Source organism: Zymoseptoria tritici, chromosome 3 (genome assembly GCF_000219625.1).
Source record: "Zymoseptoria tritici IPO323 chromosome 3, whole genome shotgun sequence".
In the NCBI taxonomy this organism is placed as follows: Eukaryota; Fungi; Ascomycota; class Dothideomycetes; order Mycosphaerellales; family Mycosphaerellaceae; genus Zymoseptoria; species Zymoseptoria tritici.
In genome coordinates this window covers 468,859-490,772 of record NC_018216.1, presented here as the reverse complement: position 1 = coordinate 490,772, position 21,914 = coordinate 468,859, and the positions used below count along the sequence as shown (strand labels likewise).

The 21,914-nt window shown below is 50.9% G+C and overlaps 4 protein-coding genes across 4 annotated transcripts; 3 read left to right on the top strand and 1 right to left on the bottom strand.

The window, feature by feature from the left end:
• Positions 1 to 2,448: 2,448 nt before the first annotated feature.
• Positions 2,449 to 3,705, top strand: MYCGRDRAFT_91409 (uncharacterized protein; the record flags this gene model as incomplete). Its single annotated transcript, XM_003854557.1, has 5 exons — positions 2,449 to 2,498; positions 2,558 to 2,702; positions 2,756 to 2,819; positions 3,494 to 3,532; positions 3,611 to 3,705. 5 exons carry the CDS (start codon positions 2,449 to 2,451, stop codon positions 3,703 to 3,705), a joined length of 393 nt encoding a protein of 130 aa, XP_003854605.1.
• A 10,222-nt stretch (positions 3,706 to 13,927) lies between these two features.
• Positions 13,928 to 15,792, top strand: MYCGRDRAFT_103568 (uncharacterized protein; the record flags this gene model as incomplete). Its single annotated transcript, XM_003854558.1, has 2 exons — positions 13,928 to 14,906; positions 14,966 to 15,792. 2 exons carry the CDS (start codon positions 14,416 to 14,418, stop codon positions 15,699 to 15,701), a joined length of 1,227 nt encoding a protein of 408 aa, XP_003854606.1.
• Positions 15,793 to 15,978: 186 nt separating this feature from the next.
• On the bottom strand, positions 15,979 to 16,893 carry MYCGRDRAFT_38039 (uncharacterized protein; the record flags this gene model as incomplete). The annotated part of the gene is made up of 2 exons (XM_003853624.1): positions 15,979 to 16,719; positions 16,804 to 16,893. 2 exons carry the CDS (start codon positions 16,891 to 16,893, stop codon positions 15,979 to 15,981), a joined length of 831 nt encoding a protein of 276 aa, XP_003853672.1.
• A 502-nt stretch (positions 16,894 to 17,395) lies between these two features.
• On the top strand, positions 17,396 to 19,626 carry MgRha1 (putative alpha-L-Rhamnosidase; the record flags this gene model as incomplete). Its single annotated transcript, XM_003854559.1, has 2 exons — positions 17,396 to 17,965; positions 18,157 to 19,626. 2 exons carry the CDS (start codon positions 17,396 to 17,398, stop codon positions 19,624 to 19,626), a joined length of 2,040 nt encoding a protein of 679 aa, XP_003854607.1.
• Positions 19,627 to 21,914: the final 2,288 nt, after the last annotated feature.

Sequence of the window (21,914 nt, the reverse complement as noted above, 5' to 3'; positions counted from 1 at the left end):
CTCCCGTCAATCCTTCTGCCTCCGTATCTCTCAACAGTCCCACCTCGCGGCGTCAAACCAGCTCTCGGATGTTGTCGTCTTGGTATGAAGGGCGCATCGGCCGGCCCTGCGCGATGGCTGCGTCGACGCCACCGGGTGGTGTTCTATGCTCAGTGGCATTGCCCGTCACTGTCCGAGAGTGTCAGCGAGTCTCCCTCGACGCGAACGAGAGAAATGGCAAGAGCAGCACATACGGGCCGCAAACTCCTTGTGCAGCACAAAAGGGAGCGCCGGTTACAGGGTCATAGTCGACGATACAGCATCCCTCGTCGGGAGTGCACCCATCCGCACGTGCGACGGAGATGGTGAATCCGAGAATTGCGGCGAGGAGGCCGGTGTAGCGCATGATGAATGATGTGCGTGGGTTGTGATCGAAGCGGTGTGTTGAATTGAGGTAGTTCGAATTGATGACCCGTCGTCTCGTTTTTGGACTGTTGTTTCAATTGAATGAAGAGTCGTTTGGATGTCGCTGGAAGAAAGAGGAAGCGCAGGTACGTGACAGTCCAAATTTATACCATGTGGATAGCCATACAAGCCTCGAAGCTCGAGCTTACGTCGGTACGCACTGTCGCTGTTATTTCTGGTGGGCGGACACGGATCAAGACGGTAAGACTCGCACCGTCCCCTCTCTTGCAGCCTTCTGTGTTTTCGGATTCTTGTCGACGAGCTTTCCTTGCACGGCGCGGGCGGAAACGGAACAAGACGGCAAGACTTGCACCCCCCTCCTTTCTTTCCCGCTACCTCCGTATCTCTTTGTGCTTCACTTGCTTCGCGCCAGAAGGACTCAGCATCTGCTGATGGTTGAAGGGCGGTGATGAAGCTGACCATGTTGCAGTGCTGCCCGATATAGTTCTACCAGGCGATTCATCTGGGATTGCACAGATCGAAGAAAGTCAGACTCAGCCAGTGCTTCCATCCATAAGGGTGATGCCGAATTTCGTGTCAGTGAGCTTGATGCAATGACGATATTTACAGTCCCTATCCTGCATACAGGAAGCAGCGCTAGCTTCTGAAGACCTTGTCGCTGCCTTGTTCAGGGAAGTGTCGACGTTCTGTCAAGATGAGATTGGTTCGGAGTCGCATGTTGAACCGCCAGGGAATGGGCACTACTTCTTGCTTTGGTCCAGAGTCTGTACGAGGGTACTTGGAAAGCAGGCGTGGAGGGCTATCGCCGATGGACATGCTTGGGCACCAGGCAATCTGAATTCCTCGTCAGGCTGATGATCGACCATCGCGGCCGTGATGTTGGCCTTGTGTCGATCGCGGCACCGATCGACCTCACGTCGGATGATCCAGGAATCTGGAGAGCAGCCTACATCAACCCCGGCCGAGGACTCTGAATCACAGTACAACGTGCGGCCGCATCGGAAAGGGCAACCGTTATATCCGACCCGAGGCAACGGCATGATCATACCAGATTATGGCCCAGTAGTTCCTTCCTCAGCACCGCAGTCCTTACCTTCGATTCGAGCAGGCATACGGCAGTGTTTTGTCCTGCTCCATCAAGTTCCGGGCAGGGAACGTTGCGAGCGGCAGACACCTTCGACCCGGATGGACCTCTGGACGATGGAGTAGAGCCTGGTCACTGACGACAACACCGACAGCTCCAGATCAAGACTGATGCGGGAATTCGTCGATTCTTGCACCGAGAGGGCGTCGATTGAGTTTTCGGCGTAAGCACTACTTCTCGTGTGTCGCTCACAAGATGAGGAATATGCCTGTGCCCGCGGACCAGGTGAGCATTTGGATGCGCCCAATCGCCGATGATCATCAGACTATCTCGCGGCCTCGCCGGTCTGGTCAGCAATAGCGCTTACTTTCATGAAGTGTATCGCTGCCTCCTCGGGTGAGCATCGACAGTGTCTTGAAGCTGCATTTGATAGGCCGTACGATTCGGTACGAATCATGATGAAGGGCTCGGATGGAATCATCGCGCCGTCCTCAAGATACTGATTGGCAGTCAGGAGAGATGCGCGAGGAGAGAGGGATTGAGACCCACGTGGAACCCGTCCAGAACCGACGCAATCAAATCAAGACAAACAGATCCCTCCAGGAGAATTTCTGACTTTTTTCAAGTCTCGACTGTCAGCATACACGCTTGGACATCCGGAAAGTCTCATCAAAGTCTCATCACAGACCAGTGCTGACCAGCAAGGATAGACCAGCTCAAGCACATCACGGTCCAAGCTCCAAAGTCCTTGAACCCGGTCACCGACCTGTTCGAGCCAATGATGCGAACTCGCGAAGGCTTCGTCAACTGCCGCAAGACCGCTTCGATTGAGTTTTGACGGCCAATGCCATTCCTGTGTACAGGATGCAGTCCGTGCTATAAGAATCACCACCAAGCACACGTTTTTCTTCCCACGCATCGAACTCCGCGAGGTCTTCTCCAACGCGCAAAAACTCAACATGGCACCGATCTTCACCTACGCCGTCGCCGCCCTGGCCTTCGCGCAAAGGTTGGTCGTCCCTTCCCTGCCCACGTCAGTCTTCATTGCATCTTGCTGACATGCGACAGCGCCTACGCCGTGGTCTACGCAGCCAGATGCAAATTCGGCAACCCACTCGTTCAGAACAACAGGATCACTCGCGCCGTCTGCGATCTCACCAACGAACATACGACCAAGGACGGATCTTGGCACTACGTCGAGGTAGACAACGAGGTAACCGCTGACCATTCGATGCGATTTCTCGCCGCCCGCTGACAAGCATACAGTGCAAGTACCTCGCTGGCGACAATCCCAGGGACCAGCCGGGGTGGGCCGTGTTCGTCAAGTACTGTACGTACTACAAAGGAGTCCCGGATGCTTGAAGGTGTTTCCACTTGCCGCTACCGGCGGAAGATCATGGTGACACACTGTCACTGTTGGATCCAGAGCCTTCGTTGATGGAAACAAGTCGGACACATGGCTCTTGCGGATGAAGCCTGACGCACCCAACTTCATCTACAATCGTTGTTGCCAACAAGCGCTCTTTGTCAAACAATACTGCAACTCCCGTGCACCGTGATGGAAGTCTCTGTCGTTCAACCCTTCAGCCTTCGCTTGACCCGCTCTATGTCCCGTGGTCGTCGCTTGTCCACTCGTGGTTCGAATGTGACATGTTTCGCTCGAAGGTTTTGTTGAATATACGATACACGAGGAGCATATAGTGCAGGATCACGCACAGTAAAAACAAAACAAGCGCTCTCCATGACGGAACCATCGGTGCGCTTCCTCACCTGGCCGTAACCACATCTCCTCCTCCTCCTCCCCCTCCTCCCCCTCCTGCTTCTCCATCGTCCACTCTCGACCCAGATGATCCACAATCACTCCTCTCGATGTTTCTTCGCCGGCTTCTTACACCCAGCCGATCTACCAACTTGATTGAAGTGCACAAAGCACTTATACCCGCCCGTTCCCTCGCACGGCGTTCTGCAAGCATCGTCAGCACCACGTCGTATCCAATTCAGCAGGCCCGGAGCAGAACGCGGCAGCAGACAAGAGCAGAGCACGTAAGTCGGAGCACTCTTGATGATTACCTGCGTCTTCGAATCGACCATAGCAGTCACCGATCTTGTACTTGTTATCAGGCGGTGAGCAGACCTGTGGGTTTGTTAGGACGCCGGTCGATGATGTGAGTAGAAGGGCGGAGAGTGCTACGACCCCAGTCTGCGAGGGAGACTGAAGTCATGGCGAGGAGGAGGGAGAGCTTGAGAAGTTGCATGGTGGGCCGGGAATATTTGGACTTTTTCTTGCGCGGTAGAGCAGTTTGGGAGTCGGGGAGTTGGAGCTGGTATGAAAGAGCGGGCAAAGAATACTTCTTTACGTGGTAATTGAAATCATTCAATGAAGGCTGTCCATGTCTTACAGACCAAGAAGTTGGTCAACGGAGCTCGATAGCTTGATGCACCTCGTATTGAAAGTGTCAATTTGATTCACCTCGGTTCACTTTTCAACCGTGACCTTCTCGATGCGCAGAGCCATAGAACGTTCTTAGTGGGATCGTTGCGCTTTGATGATGAAAGGAGATCACCTTGTTGTGGTGTGCACGGCAGTGGACAAACTTGGTACGGTCGGGATTACCCTACCTCACTTGTCGCCAAGGATCAAGTGTGGATGGCTCCATGTGACCTCAAGGTCTCGCTGTGTGAGCATTGACCTCTGTGAGCCTCGCACTGGGAAGACTGACGTCCAAGCGAGAGGCTCCGCAGTTCGCACCTGCAGTGGTAAGGCGGACCACGCTTGCCTGGGGCGTGAACTGACCTCGACGCATGGAAGGCTTCGGGCGTAATACGCGATGTGACATGGTGCGGGTAAGCGTTGAGTTTACGACCAAGAGGTACTGCCAAGCAAATGAAGCATCTGAGCCCTACATTGGTAAAGTTCGGGCGCAAGCAAGCGCTTCCACCATGATGTTTTGGCTTTCCTTCAATTGCCGTCGCCGGATGCGACTTTGAATGAACTAGTAGGAAGGGATCGCATCGATGTCGCATGGCGGTCTTAACATCCTCGTCGCCTCGCTGATCAGTCGTCTCAATTCTCCGCTGATCGTGAGCACAATCCTCGATAGAGTTCCATTCATTCAGGCCATGAGGTGCCGGCGTTCATGGATAGGCTTGTGGGGTACTGGGATCATGGAAGTGCCGAAAGTTGCTCACTAGGATCAATTCCTTGACGATTGTGATCAGCGATGAGCTGATGGAGAACGCGCGGTCTGACGGATCCTCCTGATGCCGTCTTGATGCGAAGTGAGCAATGGGGTGATGTGAATAGAAAGACGGGGTGGTGTGATGAGGTGAGGTGAGGTGCTGACCGAGAGACGCTAGAGGGAAATGGGCTGGACCCTGAAAACGCACTGTGCACCTCCAGTGTGCTCAACAATTTCGACTGCTTAAAACTCGTGGCATAACAACGTGGTGAATCTAGCGCTACAATAATGAAACAGAAGTGCCGTTCATATTCAGCAGACACTGAGACACTGGCCGAATCACGGTCGGAATTCTGGCCATCAAGCCGCACCTCGATGCTGGTAGGCAGTAATTCTGCGGCCTCCAAGGCTCCCGTCCTCCTTTCCAATTTTGTAACCCTGTCAGCTACCCGATAATGGGCTGAGAATAGTGAGGCCGATCTGGACCGCGTATTCGGAATGGATACAGGGTTCTTAATGTCGAAGTATATCGCTGCAGGCTTACAGTCAGAGGCGTTCCGGGATTGCTGACGGATCGGGCGCTGCTCAGCTCGTGCACAGCGGGGCAGTGAAGCGTTGTGGAAAGCGCAGACGTGGGGATGTTTGTTCTCCCATATGCTTCAGTTGTTGATTGTTGAGCGAGACGGAGTGTGTCTGATTTCGCCTTTGAAAGGTGAAGCTGAGCGTGCTGGGATGATCGCTGCCAATGTGAGGGAACCACGAGGATGACGACAAAGCTTGGTGAAGATAGCTTGGTGAAGATAATCTGGGAAATGACATTGAGTAGACCCTGCAGACGCACCAGTTCGTGTTCGCCCTTGTTGCTGCCGTGAACTGGGTCGGAGCTGAACCGGCTTACCACGGTTCAGATGGCGTGAGCACTGAGCAGTGAGCGTCGTAATTCCATGTGCGCTCGAGGAGTCGGCTCATGCGGCGCCTCATTCGGGATGTTGGACCACGGAGGCATGTTGTGCGATCTCCTGTGTCGATCTGTTAGCGTTAATTCATGAAACAGGGTAAGACCAGGGATATTGACTCTAACAGCCTGATTACGTAGTCAGTGTCCTATATGATATTATAGGATATTGGCGATAAGACCCCAACCCCTTTTGGGTATTTGGAATCACGGCGTCTATATAGTCTTTAGGTCGATAACCTTAAGAAACACATGGTTTTTCTTAATCTTAAAGTTCACCCCTGCATTGCACTACTTAATTAACAGTTATAAGCCCGGTTTCGACTTGAACAACAAGATTAAAGACAAATTCGCATTAACAAGCAACAATAGAAGGTCTTAAGCTAGACTCGTTAGGTTTTCTAACCGCAACAGGACTAAAGCGTCGAGAAATCGTCTGCACCGATTAAACTAAGTACGACGAATAGTACCTAAACACTAAGTCGGCGGCAATTAACAACTATGTATAGCAATACATGCGAGAGACAACCCCAACAGTTAAAGACAGTATAGCCGTAGACCGAACTTCAGAACTAAAGGTCCTAAACATGCCGAACAAGACGGATTTAGGCCTTACAGACACTTAACTTCTAGAAGGCGAGAACTTCATAAAGTAGCAACAAAATAAAGCTATCTTCGACTCTAAAATAAAGAACTACACTAGAGAATCCGTTATCTACGAGACGTTTAGGAAGAAGAAAGAAGATTTTAAAAAATACTTTAGCCGGACTATTCCGTTAACGTACCTGGACGACCTTAACAATCAGTCTGGGACACTAGCAAGCTAGATAGACTTCGTAACTAAGACATTCGCGCCGGACGACGCAACGAGGCGTAGAATGCTTTCTAAACAACATAACGACCTGTTGTCTAGACCCAAGTCGTCTAACATCCTTATGCACCTGCAGAAGTGGATTAAGCTTAAAAAGAAGATAGTTAGAGGACACTATCCGGCCGCTAGTATCCTAAAAGACGACTTCGTGCGGATAGTAGAAGACAAGATTAATGTTACTACAGGAAGACTATTAGCAAGCAAGAATAATCTTAGTTAATGCGTTCACGACGTAACTACGTTTATTAACAGAGACCCTAGCAACTTGGCTAAGCAGTTCCGTGCAAACGCCACGTTTGGGTCTAAAGAGGCTTAAATTACCGGAACAGGTTAGGTAACGTTTAACGCAACGACTAATTCAGGTAATTAAAACAGAGGGAACAGGCCTAACAACAAGGACAGGACCTGTTAACCGTATACGGGTAAAGACGCCGACAAAGCGTGTCTAAAACTAGGAGATTGCCCTATCGTTAACTATCGTCTTCGACCTAATAAAGCCGATATAACAAAAGAGGATAAGAAATTCCTCGACAACTACCGGAACGTCCTTAAGAAGGACAAGGCTAAGTGCCTCTAGTAGATAAAGTTCAGAGACCCTATTACTATAGGACTAAAGGATTACTACAAGATTACTAAGGTACCAAAGGAATAGACTAGGTCCGGAACACCTAGTTCAAGTAGGACAATCGTCTCTAACGAACCGAAGACGCAGTATAGTAGTTACGCTATTAGAGCGGTAACTTAGTTTAGGGTAATATCGACCGAAGCTTACGACGAGAAAAATCGATAGCTTCTAGACAGTAGCTCGAACGTTTATATCGTAAACAATCTAACTATAGCGGGATTTGAGGTCGTTAATATACTATATAACGTGTCGATTTACACCGGGAACTAACAGATAAAGGCTGCTGCAAGAGGCACGGCAAAAGTGCAGTTCCTATTACCCTTAGGCAAGCCGATTACGCTGTTACTAAGGGACGTCCTATATATACCCGGATTTCACGTTAACATCGTGTCGACTAGGCTGTGCAGAGACTTCGGCCTCTTCTTAGACGAGAGGACCGACAACTGGATAGATAAATCCGGAGCAGTTGTTGCTAAGATTAAGCGATATAGCGGCTTACTATACCTAAACCTAGCGACTACGCCGAAAGTAAGGATTGAAATTATCAACTGGCCACTTAACGAGAATAGTCAACCCCTAAGCGTCGAGATGGCGTTAAAAAGGGATTAACTAGCCGATTAAACACGGCTCGTCGCCTTCGCGACGGACAGCAGGGCTGCGAGACGACCTAGAGTCCTCTCTCAGGCCTAATAGCACCGAGTTATAGGCCACATCGGGGGTGATCGTATATTAGAACTGTATCGAGCCGCTAAAGGCGTAGAGTATCTGAAAGATAGAGATGCGGCCCCTAAAATGCACGAATGCTACTTATGCGCCTAGAGCAAGTCGAAAAGAATCGTTTCTCGAAGAAAACTAGTTAAGATTAGGATGCTAGCACCTTTTTCCGACGTTACGGCCGATATCGTAGAATTTAATATAGCAAAGAACGGAGATAAATACATGTTTCACGCCGTAGATTTAACGACACACCTGCACTTCGTTTGGACGATGCCGAACGCTAATTAAGCGAGCCTAGTACGATACTTCGAGGAACTTTAGACCTTTGTAAAGAGTATAGGTCGTGAAATATTCGCCCTTAGATCTAACGCAGACCCCAAGTACGGATTAACGTTTCAGTCCGCACTCCGCAAGGGATTAGTAATATAGAAGCCCTTAGCACCGTATACGCAAGCACAGGACCTAGCAGAACGAGCCGGCGGCGTTATCGTCGAGATAGCAAGGACACTAATTATTAAATTAAGGCTCCTAAAGGATCTCTAGAATAAAGCCTGCGTAATAGCAGCCTACATTATAAACAGGGCCCTAATACAAGTATTAGGTTACAAATCCCTATAGGAAATAGCGACAAACCAGAAGCCAGATATCGCCTACATCTATAAGTTCGGGTCGAGAGCGTATGCACACAAAACTAATCCAAAAGACGTCCCCAAAAGGGAGAAGATAATAGAGCGAGCAAGAATCGGATACCTAGTCGGCTTCGAGGGATACAACATCTTTCGAATCTGGATTCCAAGCCTAGACAGGGTAATTAGGATAAGAGATGTGGTATTTAACGAGAAGATAAAGTACGAAGGACTCTACGACTTTGATCTAAATATAGTAGTACTACTTAATCTTGCAATTAATGTCGAACTAGACTACGCTGCAGAAGCACATTAATTTTATAACCTACAAGAGGCTATGTACATAAGCTACATCGCTAGACAAGGTAATAAGGTCGAAATTCCGGAATCCTTCCGAAGAGGTACTCTAATTTAAGACGACAGTAATGTCGAATACACAATCCCCTACAACAGACCTAAAGAGATACGAGAGGATATCGTAGAAACGTTTGTTAGTGTCCAAGGCATCGAATACACAGACAATTAACTCTTCCCCTTCTATTAAGCTTAGAAGCGGGGACCGGAACAGATAGATCCGGACGATAAGCTCGATAAACTAACATTATCGGCTTAACGGCAGAGAATAATCGACTACTAGCTACCTACAAGCTTTAACTCCGAGGTTATAGACTTTAACTTCGGCGAAATAACCTTATTCGACGCTACGGGAATGTTCGCGACTTATGCGACGATAGCTAAAGTCTACGCTATTACTGCGATAAAGGCGGTTATAGAGGAAGGAGCATCCGCAAAAGACGCACCTGTCCTTATCGGAGATTTACCGCTAGAACCAAAACGCTAGAAAGACCTTATTATGTACAAGTACTTAAAGGAATTCGAAAAGGCTGCTAGAGCAGAGTTTTAAAAGGCTCTAGATACTAGAACGTTCTATTAGATCCCTAAAAGTCAAGCAGGAAACAACCTAACCGTCCCGTTAACGTAGGTGTTTAAATACAAGCAAGACTTAAAAGGACACTTAGAGAAGTTTAAGGCTCGAATTTGTGCAAGAGGAGATTTGCAGTTAACCGAGCTTAACACGTACGTAGCTACCCTCGCAGCGAGGCTGTTTAGGTTGTTAATAGCAATTATAGCACACTTTAACCTGGAAATAATCTAGATAGACGCCGTAAACGCCTTTCTAAACTCTGAGTTGCCGACGCTAATCTACCTTTAACCCCTAGACAGTTTTCGAGACCCGAATATACTGTTAAAGTGCGTTCGCGCCCTTTACGGCTTTAAGGAGTCCCTAGCGCTATAGTAGGGAGATCTAAGTAAAGGAGTAGAAGAGCTTGGACTACGGCAAGTCGTTAATTGTCTATACACCGATAGAAAAGTTATAATCTTCTTCTTCGTCGATGATATTATGTTAGCATTTTATTATAAACACAAAGTTCACGCCGAAGATATACAGAAAAGGCTGATAGCCAAATACGAGATAAGGGTAATAGGCCTAATCGACTACTTCTGTAGAATTAAAATCATCCGGAACAGAGAGACTAGGGACATGTGGCTTAACTAAGACACCTACATTAAGAAGGTCGCCGGAAGATACAATGTCTTATTAACTAAAAAAAGGGCGGATACACCTCTACCTATAAACTTTAATCAGGAACCGGCAAAAGAAAAGGCGAAACCCTATATAATCAAGGAAATGTAGTTAAAAGTCGGTTCTCTTAACTTCGCAGCATCCTATATAAGACTAGATATCGCTTTTGTAGTTTCTTTATTAGCACGTTATCTAGTAAATCTAGCTGAACATTATCTTAAAGCAGCAGATTATTGCATTAGATATCTGCTATAAAGCTCTTAATTAAGCGTTTAGTATAGCAAGGACGATAGTAGGCTTACCTACCTGTTACAACCGCTAGAGTTCTTCGGAGCCTTAGATGCTTCGTTCGTAGACGATCTAGAGACGCGAAGAAGCTTAGAGGGTATAGTTTTCTTCTTGTTTAGAGGAATTATCGACTAGAAGTCCACGAAGTAGACTATAGTTACTAAATTATCTACGGAGTTAGAGCTATATGCACTTAGCTATGCTAGAACGGAGATAATCTAGTAGGAACGAGTGTTTAAAAACATAGACCTAAGCCTTAACAGCAAGGGCAGGTTGTTATGTAACAACAAGCAAACTATTCGAGTCGTTACTGCATAAGGCCAAAAGCTAGACACTAAGATAAGGCATGTGGATATATAGCAGTGCTAGCTGCGTAAGAGGTACTAAGCCGGAGACCTTAAAGTCGAATAGGTCGAAACTACCTTAATGCCCGCGGACGGGATAACAAAACTACTGTTAGCATAACGGCATCGCGCCTTTCTGGACTAGCTCCGAATAACAATACCACCGGATCTAGGGGGTAAGGACTGCGCTAATAGTAAAACTTTACTACCGGATCTCGGGGGTAAGGGCCAGGCAAATGCCTAGCCTAACTTTACTATCAGAAAGAAGTCTGCACAACGATTAGGAGCTAACACATAGCCTTACATGCACATTACATGCGGACTCAGATTATTACGTTTACTACCTTAACAAGTAGTCTAGGACATATATATCTAGGGATCTATTAACCGGATTACCCTTTTAAAGCCAAATTCACTTCACTTTTTGCGCTAAACTGAAATTGGAAGGCCTAAACAGCTATCACATGCCGAACTACGCGTACTTCTGAACCCGTAACGCATTCCTCAGCACTAGTCTGTGCTTATTCTCAGAGCTCATATCTTTTCCGTTTGTAGTTCCACTTTCTCTTCTTTTCTTTAACTACCTTATTTTGCATTAGCAGAGGTGTTAACATTGCACAGTAGCACTATTGCGATAGTAAACACTAGAAACAGGCGCAACCTCAACCCCGAGAACGAGGCACTACTTCTGGACTTCAACGTACTCGAAAACGTTCCTAAATTAACTAAGAAGTCGAGAAAACACTCGAAAACTACCTCCACGATAGGCGACAACTAGTCTAGCATCGACGCTAACGACCCGAACGCGCGCGTTAACACTCCTACTAATCTAATTACTCTAGAACAGCTACGTTAAGTTACCGCTAAGGCCGTAACCGCTCGTGCGCAAGATAAAGTTCAGGACAACTAGCAGGGTGCGCAGCCTTATCTAAGGGAAGAAGACGCAATCGACGCAGCAGCTAAAGCTGCAGTTAACCGCGAGTTGTTAGAGGCCGAAGATCTACTAAGCGATAAGGACGATATGTTCCGACACCGCTACCTTAATTAGCGCGTAGCAAGCAATGCGTAGATACCGGATTAAAGCGCACAAGTCCTAAACGACGGGAACACATAGGAGGATACTATAGCAGCTGGAGCTAAAGTCCTAAATAAGGACAACGCTCCTCCTTAAGAAACAGTTATCCTCGACAAAAAGGAGTTTAAGAATTACGCTGCAACACTTTATTAAGCTAATCTAGTTACCGGACAATCGGATAAGGCCTTTTAGGCCTAGCAAGCTAGGGACCTTAAAGCTATTTAGTCATACGAAATGAAGTTAAGAACGAATAGTTACACAACCGAAGAGGACCTAATAGCATACTAGGACGTAAAGGCAAGAGAAGCGGCTATCCTAAAAGCAGAGAAGGAGGTAGAGAAACAACGCAAAGCTGCTAAAAAGGCCGAGTCTAAAGCCGCTAATATTAAAAAGGAGTTGCAGGATAGATCCGAAGTCGACCCTATCTCCGCGAAGAAGGCTGGAAAGGGTAACTTTAACTAGGGCCCCTTACGTAGAACCTTTGTAACAGAGACTTCACGTCGTTAGAACTAACCTTAGCAGACCCTAACGAAGAAATCAACTCGCGCTCCTAAGACCCTACGCATAACTAGTAGGCAGCAGAGTGCTAAGAGGCCTACAACTCTTCTAGACAAATAACCTAAAATTACCGATCAGGTCGTTAAGACTTACTAAAATGCATTTAACGACTTCTCTAGAGAATTTGGGCGGTTTACTAACTTTAGCGCAACGAAGGAGCAGGCGTTCCGGTAGAATAAAGGAGAAGACGGAGTACTTTAACGCGACGCTACGGAAAACAAGTTAAAGCCTAAGAGGCAGTTAAAGTCTATCCTGCTTACCCTTCTTAACTCCATCGACCGTATAAAGGAGTTTAAGGCGCCAATTTCAGCAAAACTTTACCCGTTAGCTCCCTTTATCATTAACGTCCCGTACATCGACATTCTTACTTAGCTTAAACGCATCTATAACGATATTAAGAGCGGAGTTACTGTCTACTACCCTAGACTTCTTCAGATTCTTAAGGACCTAGAGGCCCTCTGCACCTTTAAGGGCGAAGGAAAGGATCGAATTATTAAAAGCATCGACCCTATCGCTGCGTCCACGATGTTGAAAAACTACACTCGCGCCTACGCTACGCCGACCTAGGACGACCAAACCCTGAATAAGCCTAAAGCCGATGCTAGAAACAACCGGATCCTAGACATTAAGACTATGCGCTAGATAGTAAAAGAACATAATCGCAAGTCTAAGGCCTCTAAGGAACGTGAAAAGAGGAGACAGGTCGCTCAGGCTACCCTAGACGCCCTCGACGAAGAGTCTAAAGGAGATAACGATCTAGAAAACTTCCTTACTCCGTATAGTAGCTACTCCGGACTACTAGCTCGCCTACGACGCAATTAGCCTGTTAACGACTCTTCCGACGAAGAGGAGAAGGAGCTTATACCTGTGCCTAAGCCGACTAAGAGAAAGGCACTAGCAAAGAAGCAACCTACTAAGGGCGTTGCCGTTAAGGCCGAGAAGCCCGCGAAACGCAAACGCCAAGATAAGGACGAAGACGAAAACGTGATAGGCGTTAATACTAAGTCTAAGCAATCGAAGACTAGAAAGATCAACCGTAACGCTAGGAAGGTCGCTTCCTTGCCTCTGCCTAAAGGACCTTAATTAAGCAACGTTACTACTCCCGACCGGATAATAAGAGACGCCTACGCCGAGGAGGACGCTATAACCGCGATAGCGGGGAACTAACGTAGAGGAGCCGCTGTCTTTAACGCTATGGCCAGCGGATCCGGCGAGTTCGAGCCAGAATCTCTTAAACTTCAACGCCGTCGTTAAGCCGCCGCCCTAGCGCTTATTAACATTCTACTACCGCTAAAGAAGGACCCCGAAATCGAAGATTCGGACGACGACTCTAACAGCGAGGAGAGCGAGGGTTGAGATCGTTTAGTATAACATAAACGGATCTCGGGGGTGTGTCGATCTGTTAGCGTTAATTTATAAAACAGGGTAAGACTAGGGATATTAACTCCAACAGCCTAATTACGTAGTTAGTGTCCTATATAATATTATAGGATATTGGCGATAAGACCCTAACCCCTTTTGGGTATTTGGAATCACGGCGTCTATATAGTCTTTAGGTCGATAACCTCAAGAAACACATGGTTTTTCTCAATCTTGAAGTTCACCCCTGCATTGCACTACTCAATTGACATCCTGAGTCTCCTGAGTATCCCTGGCTTGCGCACCGGGCGTGCCATGAAACAAGGAGGCGGCCATCGAGTCGTCGCAGATGCAGACGCCCGAGGAGGATGTGTTGTCTGCATATGCTGTATAGCCGTCCATATGTGTCGTCGTCCAGAGCAATGCACGGCACGATAGCAGACGGCGTGGTTGTCCTGTACGGTGGTTCATCAATGGTGGAAGGTTCCCGACAAAGAGATCGGCGCTGAACCGGATGTCTGACATTGTGAAACTCACCGGGGAGTCGCTGCAGCAGAAGCCGGTATTGTCGGGCTGTCCCGCCTCCTGCCGCAGTTCATCCCCTTTCGTGCCTTGCTGCAGAAGTGCCAGCTGTCCAATTCATAAAGCGCTTGCTGCGCCCGCCCAATTTTGACTCACCCAATTCCACCATACGTGTCCACTCCACCCCAATGTAGGCTGCCATCGCAGCTAAGTCCATCCAACATGGACGTTCTCTCCGCATCTTCTCTTTCACTCCACAACGACCTCTCTCTCAACAACATCATGTCATCACCCGACTCCTCCTCCACCTACCTCAAAATGGAAGACCTTCACACCACACACTCCACATCACCAGCGCCTTCGGCATTCGACGACTCTCTCTCCACATCACAGTCTTCACCGGCACCCGTCGTCGTTCATTCACGGCAGGCCAAGAAGCGGAAATCATGGGGACAGGAACTACCCGAGCCAAAGACGAGTCTACCACCGCGCAAGCGCGCAAAGACCGACGACGAGAAGGAGCAGCGCCGCATCGAACGCATCAAGCGAAATCGCGCGGCTGCGCACAACTCGAGGGAGCGGAAACGACAAGAGACCGAGACACTCGCCGTGGCACTTGCACGTGCGAATGCGGAACTACAAGCATACAAGAAGTTGCATGGACCTCTGCCGAGCAACATTGTCCTCCCGGAGATTCAAGTCCGGAATGAGAGGTGTGTATCGATGAGGGGCATCTTGACGTGACGAACATCAACTGACATCCCACTCACAGCCCGGAAGCACAAACACCTGTCCCATCACTGGTCGACGACAACTCATATCCGAGTCCAGCGTCACCCGATGACAGCATCTTCCACCCAACCACATCCATCAAACAAGAACCTCTCGACCACCCCACTTTCTCACTCAACTCCCTCCCACCAGCCTTTGACACCCTCGACGCCAAACCGTCATCGTCGTCTCTGCTCTTGCCGCTCGACCCGACACAACATTCTGCAGCAATGTTGTGCGACCTGCAGTGTCGGTCCAGCCTCAAGAGCAGCAGCACGACCACGACGACAAACTCGCCGCCTCCCTCCTGGTGGACGCAGCTCTTTCTCCACCTTCTGACTGGTCAAATTCTGACCTGCTACCGAATCCTTATGGTGGCCCTCTGGACAATTTCGCCTTCGCGGATGGCGCGCTTGATGGCAGCTTCAACGCTCCGCTCAACTTCTCGTTCGACGATCTCATCGACGACGCCGCTTCTTTTGCGGTCGACGCGCAGGCGTCTGGCGCTGTGTAATACGGCGACGGGCCTGCGCGCACCGCGAGAGGGTGCTCTCACTGCACTTCAGCGACGGTCGCTTGGGAGAGATCGACGAGTGGCGAGGTGTGAGCGAAGTGGGAGGCAGGTTCAAGTCAGTCGGACAACACGGGCGGTGTTCTTGGGGTCATCGGAGGATCAAGGCGTTGGGGATGATGGTAACGAACAGCATGGCGTTGGTCATGGTGGTGATACTACTTGACGGATGGGGTGTTTGGGTATAGGCATAGACTTGTACCATCATCTTGATGTTGCTTCAGTAGAGATCCAAATCAAAAGTTGAATACTCTCTGATCGTTGTCTTCTTGTGATCATGATGTCTTCTTCTCATCGTGTTGTCCGCATCATAAAAGTTTCCCTGTTCATCATGTTGTCCTCATCACCATATTCCACCCTCACGTTCGCTCCTTCATGTCATCCTCCTCGTGTTCTCCTCAACATCGTATCCTCCTCGTTCTCTCCCCAACATCACATCCTCCTCACCCCTCAATAACAGCCTCACTCCTCTTCGGCCTCTCCCCAAAAATCCCCGTCCCGACCCTCACCTCATCACTCCCCTGCTTCACCGCCGCCTCAAAATCCGCACTCATCCCCATACTCAACTCCAACTCCTCCTCCCTTACACCCAATTCCTTCGCAACCTCATCCCTCACCTCCCTCAATTTGTTGAAATCCTCATTCCTCCCTTCCTCCGTCGCGGCCTCTTGCGACCTCGCAATCGCTCCGATCGTCATCAGACCCGCGAGGTGGAGATGTGGACACTTCTCCCTCACATGTCGACAAAGACTCACCGCCTCCGTGCCGGGTGAGACGCCGGACTTGGAGTCTTCGCCGGAGGTGTTGACTTGTACGAGGACTCGCAATTTCCCCTCCTGCGAGTCTTTATCCCCGAGTGGGATTTTCTCCCGTTCAACGCATGTCGCTCGTCCTTTTTCCAATGCGTCGGCTTTCTTGAAGGTGTCGACGGAACTGACGCAGAAGAGATTGGGGACGGAGGACGCGAGCGGGGTGCATTTGTTGGTTTGGAGGGCGCCGATCATGTGCCAGTTTATTGAGCGGGGGAGGAGGGAGGCTTTGGTTTGGAGTTCTTGGGAGTAGTTTTCGCCGAAGTGGGTTATGGGTTGCGAGGGGAGGGTGGGAGTGGAAGAGGATGGTGGTGGTTGGTGGAGGGAGAGGATGTCGGAGGCGGGTTTTAGTTTGGAGACGGCGATTAGACGGACCTGCTTTGGGAGAGAGAGGGTTAGTGAGGGGAGGGAGGGAGGGAATGGGGGAGATCTTGGAGAGGTATGGTGTTCCAGACGTACTTGGCGACTCCCTCTCACTGCATCGATGCGTTGGATCACTTGGGAGATGTTCTCGACGAGCACTTTTGCTCGGGCGGGGTCGATGCGCATTTCTGTCGTGATATCGCTGGTGGATTTCTCTTCTTGCGGTGGTTCGGAGGACATGACACCGGCCGCTTCTTCCCTGCTATCCGGTACCTGGGAACAGGTTTGTATTTTTGGGAGAACCTAGATGGGATGCTCCGTCGCTTGATGGAATCGAATCTCCAGACTCGACCGTGACGTCTCGATCTGCACTTCCAATTCTTCGAGCTTCGCTGTGTTCGGTGAGATGATAGACCGAGGCGGTGGTCTTGGCTTTGGACTAGAAGTACTTCGGACCACCTTCTCCGCGTTTCGTCTCCGCTTTTTGGGCTCGGACTTTGTGTTGTCTGTGAACATCAATGCTTTGGTGCCTGGCAAGTCACGGACCGGCAGATGTTCAAGCTACGCAAAAATGAGGTACAATGACCACCGAGAAGTGGTCGCTTAAGTATGCGCTTCGATTCCACATGTTACAATACCTTACCTTCCCCTCCCCATTCGTCGTACGCAACCGAGTCCATCCTTCAAGATGCGATCCCTCCACCTCACAGCGCTGCTCGCCAGCATCTCCCACGCAGCAAAATACGAAGAATACATCCTCGCTCCCTCTTCCCGCACCCTCCTCCCCGCTGCCATCTACCAACTCAACGGCACAGTCTCCAACCCCGACTCTCTCCTCTCAAACTCCACCTCTTCCACCGCAGCAACCTTCACCGACGCCTCCTCCCTGACCCTCGACTTTGGCAAAAACATCGCCGGCCTCGTCTCCTTCACCGTAACCTCCACCTCCGCCGACCAACACATCGGTCTGGCCTACTCGGAATCCTCCCTCTGGGTCAACGGCCAAGGCAGCGATGGCACCGCCGACGCGGGAATCGATGAGATTTTGTGGTTTCAGCCGACGGGTCCGGGAAACTACACGGTCGATCGAGAGCACGAGCGGGGTGGGTTCAGGTATTTGAGTCTGATTCATAATACGACCGGTGAGGTGGGGATTGATCGGGTCGAGGTGCATTTCACGCCCATGCCGCATTGGGAGGAGGGAAAGCTGAGGGAGTATACGGGTTGGTTTCATTGTGATGATGAGTTGGTGAATCGCGTTTGGTATGCTGGTGAGTGTGATGCAAGGCAAAGCGGATGACTTGCCTGTCCTTGGCTTTCATCTCTCCCAACTATGCCGCAGTCGCTGACCATTGTGCCTCTTTCTGACTAGGAGCGTACACCAATCAATTGTGCACGGTGAGTCTCATCGTGTGCCGGCGTGATTAATACTCAAGCTGACTCAATCAGATCGACCCACACTACGGCAACGCTCTGGTCCATCTCTACAAAATCAACTCGACGCAGCTCGGCGACGAAACTCCCCCAAACACATGGTACAACAACTTCACCATCACCAACGGCACTTCCGCACTGGTCGACGGAGCCAAACGAGACCGCCTAGTCTGGGCAGGCGACATGGCCATCGCCGTGCCCGCCATCGTCGTCTCCACCGACGACATGATATCCGTCGCCAACTCCCTCGACTCCCTCTTCGCCGTGCAAAACACCACCACAGGTCAGCTCTCCTACGCCGGCGTTCCCTTTCCCTCACTCTACTCCTCAACCTACCACCTCTACACCCTCATCGGCGTAGCCGACTACTACCTCTACGCCAACGCCCTCCCCTACCTGCAAGCAAAATGGCCCGCCTGGAAACTCGCCCTGAACTACTCCCTCTCCTTCATCGACGACTCCGGCATGATGAACGTCACCAGCCCCGCGGACTGGCTCCGCTTCGGCATGGGCGGCCACAACATCGAAGCAAACAGCATCCTCTACTACACCATCAACCAAGGCCTCCTCCTCGGCGCCGCCGTCCACGAGTCCCCCGACCTCCTCGCCGCCTGGTCCCGCACCGCCGAACGCATCAAACAATCCGCCAACACCCTCCTCTGGAACGACACGACCGGTCTCTACCACGACAACGAAACCACCACCCTCTCCCCGCAAGACGGCAACGCCTGGGCCGTGCTCGCCAATCTCACCGACTCGTCCGAGAAAAACACCGCAATCTCCACCGCTCTCCGTTCCCGCTGGGGAACTTACGGTGCGCCCGCCGTGGAAGCAGACGACGCTATTTCACCTTTCATATCCGGTTTCGAACTCCGCGCCCATCTCCTCGCGGGCAACGCCACCTCCGCTCTCGACCTCATCCGCTTACAATGGGGCTTCATGCTCAACGATCCGCGGATGACGAACTCGACCTTCATCGAGGGATACTCCTCAACAGGCGAACTGCATTACGCTCCATACACGAATGATCCGCGAGTCAGCCACGCCCACGGCTGGGCGACGGGACCGACGAGCACGTTGACTTTTGAAGTCGGGGGTTTGAAATTGCTCAGCGCGGGGGGCGCGACGTGGGAGGTGGCGCCACGGTTGGGAGGGTTGAGGATGGTGGATACGGGGTTTAGCACCTCTTTGGGACAGTTTGCGGTGGAGGTTAATGCTACGGCTAGTGGCCAGATCACGGGGTTCATGTTCAGCACGCCGGACGGCACGAGCGGGAGGGTTAGTTTGCCGGGGGTTAGTGGGATGTTGAGGGGTGGGAATGGGACGACGGTGAGGCTGATTGATGGAGAGGCGAGTGATGTGCCGGGCGGGACGTGGACGTTGGTGGTCGGACCTGAAGGCTCTACTGGTGCTGCTGCGGTGATGTCCGCGAGCTCGCTGCTTGCTGCCGCCGCGGGCATATTTGGTTGCGCGCTGTTGCTGTAGCCAGGTGTGGTACTACATGAGACGAGCAAGTGGGTGTAGTCCGAACATCATCCAAGCGACCTAATACAACTGCTCGAATCCACCATGCCGAGGCGAGCCTCATCCCACCTGCCAGTCAAACATTCCAAACCTTCCATTATACCTCGCATCATTCACGTCCTGCTCACTTCTCCGCCCCTAACCCTCCAATCACCGTTCCCATTCCTCCCCAAAAATCACAATCCTTCACTCCGCCTCAACCACTCCACTCAACTTCCCCAATCCCCCCTCCTTCACCATACCCACCACCACTTCCCACCCATCCTCCGAATCCCCCTTATCAATCCGATACGGCTCATCTTCCTCCGCTTCATCATCGCTCGGAATATTGACGAAGAAAGTAAGAATCTCCTTTCCTCCGAACGGACGGTCGAGGTTCTTCTGCAGACTGGCGAAGACTTCCTCGACGGTCATGACGTCGGTGAGGCTGATGAATTTCGTGCCTTTGAGGATGGAGGATTTGAGGCAGAGGGTGAAGCGGAAGGGTGGGGTTGGCGGAGGCGGTGTGTGCATGGACTCTGCTGGTTGGGGTGGGATTGGCTGAGGTTGGAGGGGCTGTGTTTGGGTCGGTGGTGCTGGTTGCACTTCGTTGAGCTGTGTTGGAAGGGCTGTTGTTTGAGGGGCTGGTGCTCGGGCGGGCTGTGCTTCGGTAGGCTGTGCTGGGAAAGACTGTGCTGTTTGCACTTTGTTGGACTGTGCTTGAGGGGCTGGTGCTTGGGCGGACTGTAGTTGGACCGGCTGTGCTGGAAGAGATTGTGCTGCTTGCACTTTGCTGGGCTGTGCTTTTGGCGTTGGTGAAGGAGCGGACTGTGTTGGAGTGGAATATGCTCTGGCGGATTGTACTTGAGCGGATTGTCCTTGAGCGGATTCTGATTGATCGGATTGTGGTTCAGCGGATGGTTCCTGACGCGCTGATGCCCGAGCGGGCTGTGCTTGAGTCTGCTGCTCGGCCTGTTGCTTCGATTCTTTTGCTTTGTCCAGGAGAGTCGGTGCTGTAGTTGAGCTGCGGGACGACGCAGAGGCTTCCAACTTCGTTGCCGCGGCTGCTATCGCTTGTAGTGGCTGCATTCGGCCAAGTTGCAGGGTTTCCGGCTCCGTTCCTAGATCGCTTCCTGCTAGAGACGGCGACAGAGTGGACGTCCGGGATGAAGAAGCTTCCAACTGGGTGCGTGATGCCGAAGCTTGCAGAGCCTGCAACGGCTGCACGGGTGATGCTACCTCTTCCTGCGCCACGACAGCCTGCCCTCTCGGTGCCACAGCGTGACATCCCGACCGACCACGACTTGCGCAGAATCCGCAAGAAGTCACGCCCGTACTTGAGGGATCCTTGTAGACACGGCATACATATGAATTCTTGCTCACAGCACAACGCTTGCACGGAGTGACGGCCAGTACGCCTTCGTCTGTCTCCTGTATTCGACCCGCGTGACTGTACTCTCGCAGTTTCCGCCGGCCAATCTTCCCGACCTTTGCGTCTGAGGACTGCGCTTTCTGTAGAGCTTTGTTCCAGTCCTGGTCGGATATGTATTGTGCTTCGGTTGGAATGGTGGTGGTAGGTTTGCGGAAGACGGCAAGCTCGTCCTTCCGGGATATTGGATCTCGAGCCGCAGTGTCTCCGGTGCCTTGGTCATGCCCAGAGTTGGCGATGTCCCGCTCTGCTCTTTGTCCTTCGTCACCAGGAGAGCACTTCGTGCGCTTCTTCGTCTCCTCCGAGGGATCATCATCGTCTTCGTCCCTCACCGTGCACTCTGCGAAGAGGTCCCCACCACTGCCGCCAGCTGCCGGGCCTCGTGCGCGCTTCTTGCCTTGGGACTGCGCAGGACCAGCAGCGGGCGCACTCGCTTTCAGCGTGAGTCGTCTTATCCTTCTGAGAGGTCCAGATCTAGCAAATATCAGCACAACTGATCGAGTCTCCCAAGTTCATGGTACCACCTTTGCTGGCGCCTCATCTCTTCAGCAATCGAACGTTGTTCATGGGCCGAAAGTTCCGCCAAAAATACCGACTCAGTGTAGCCTCCTCCGATCTTCCAAAACTGCCACAGGGGATACTGAGTCGGGACGCGACCCTGGTCCTCACTGGGAACCGGCCTGAGAAGAGCGAAAACTTCTCGATTGCCGAGACGTGCCGTATACGTCGGAACCTGGGCACGTTAGTTGTGTAGACTTTTCTCCTCGAGTAGCCGCTTGCTTACTCTCTTCCTCATTTCGCCTTCATTGAACCTGGACCAGGTGATCTGTAGCAGATAGGC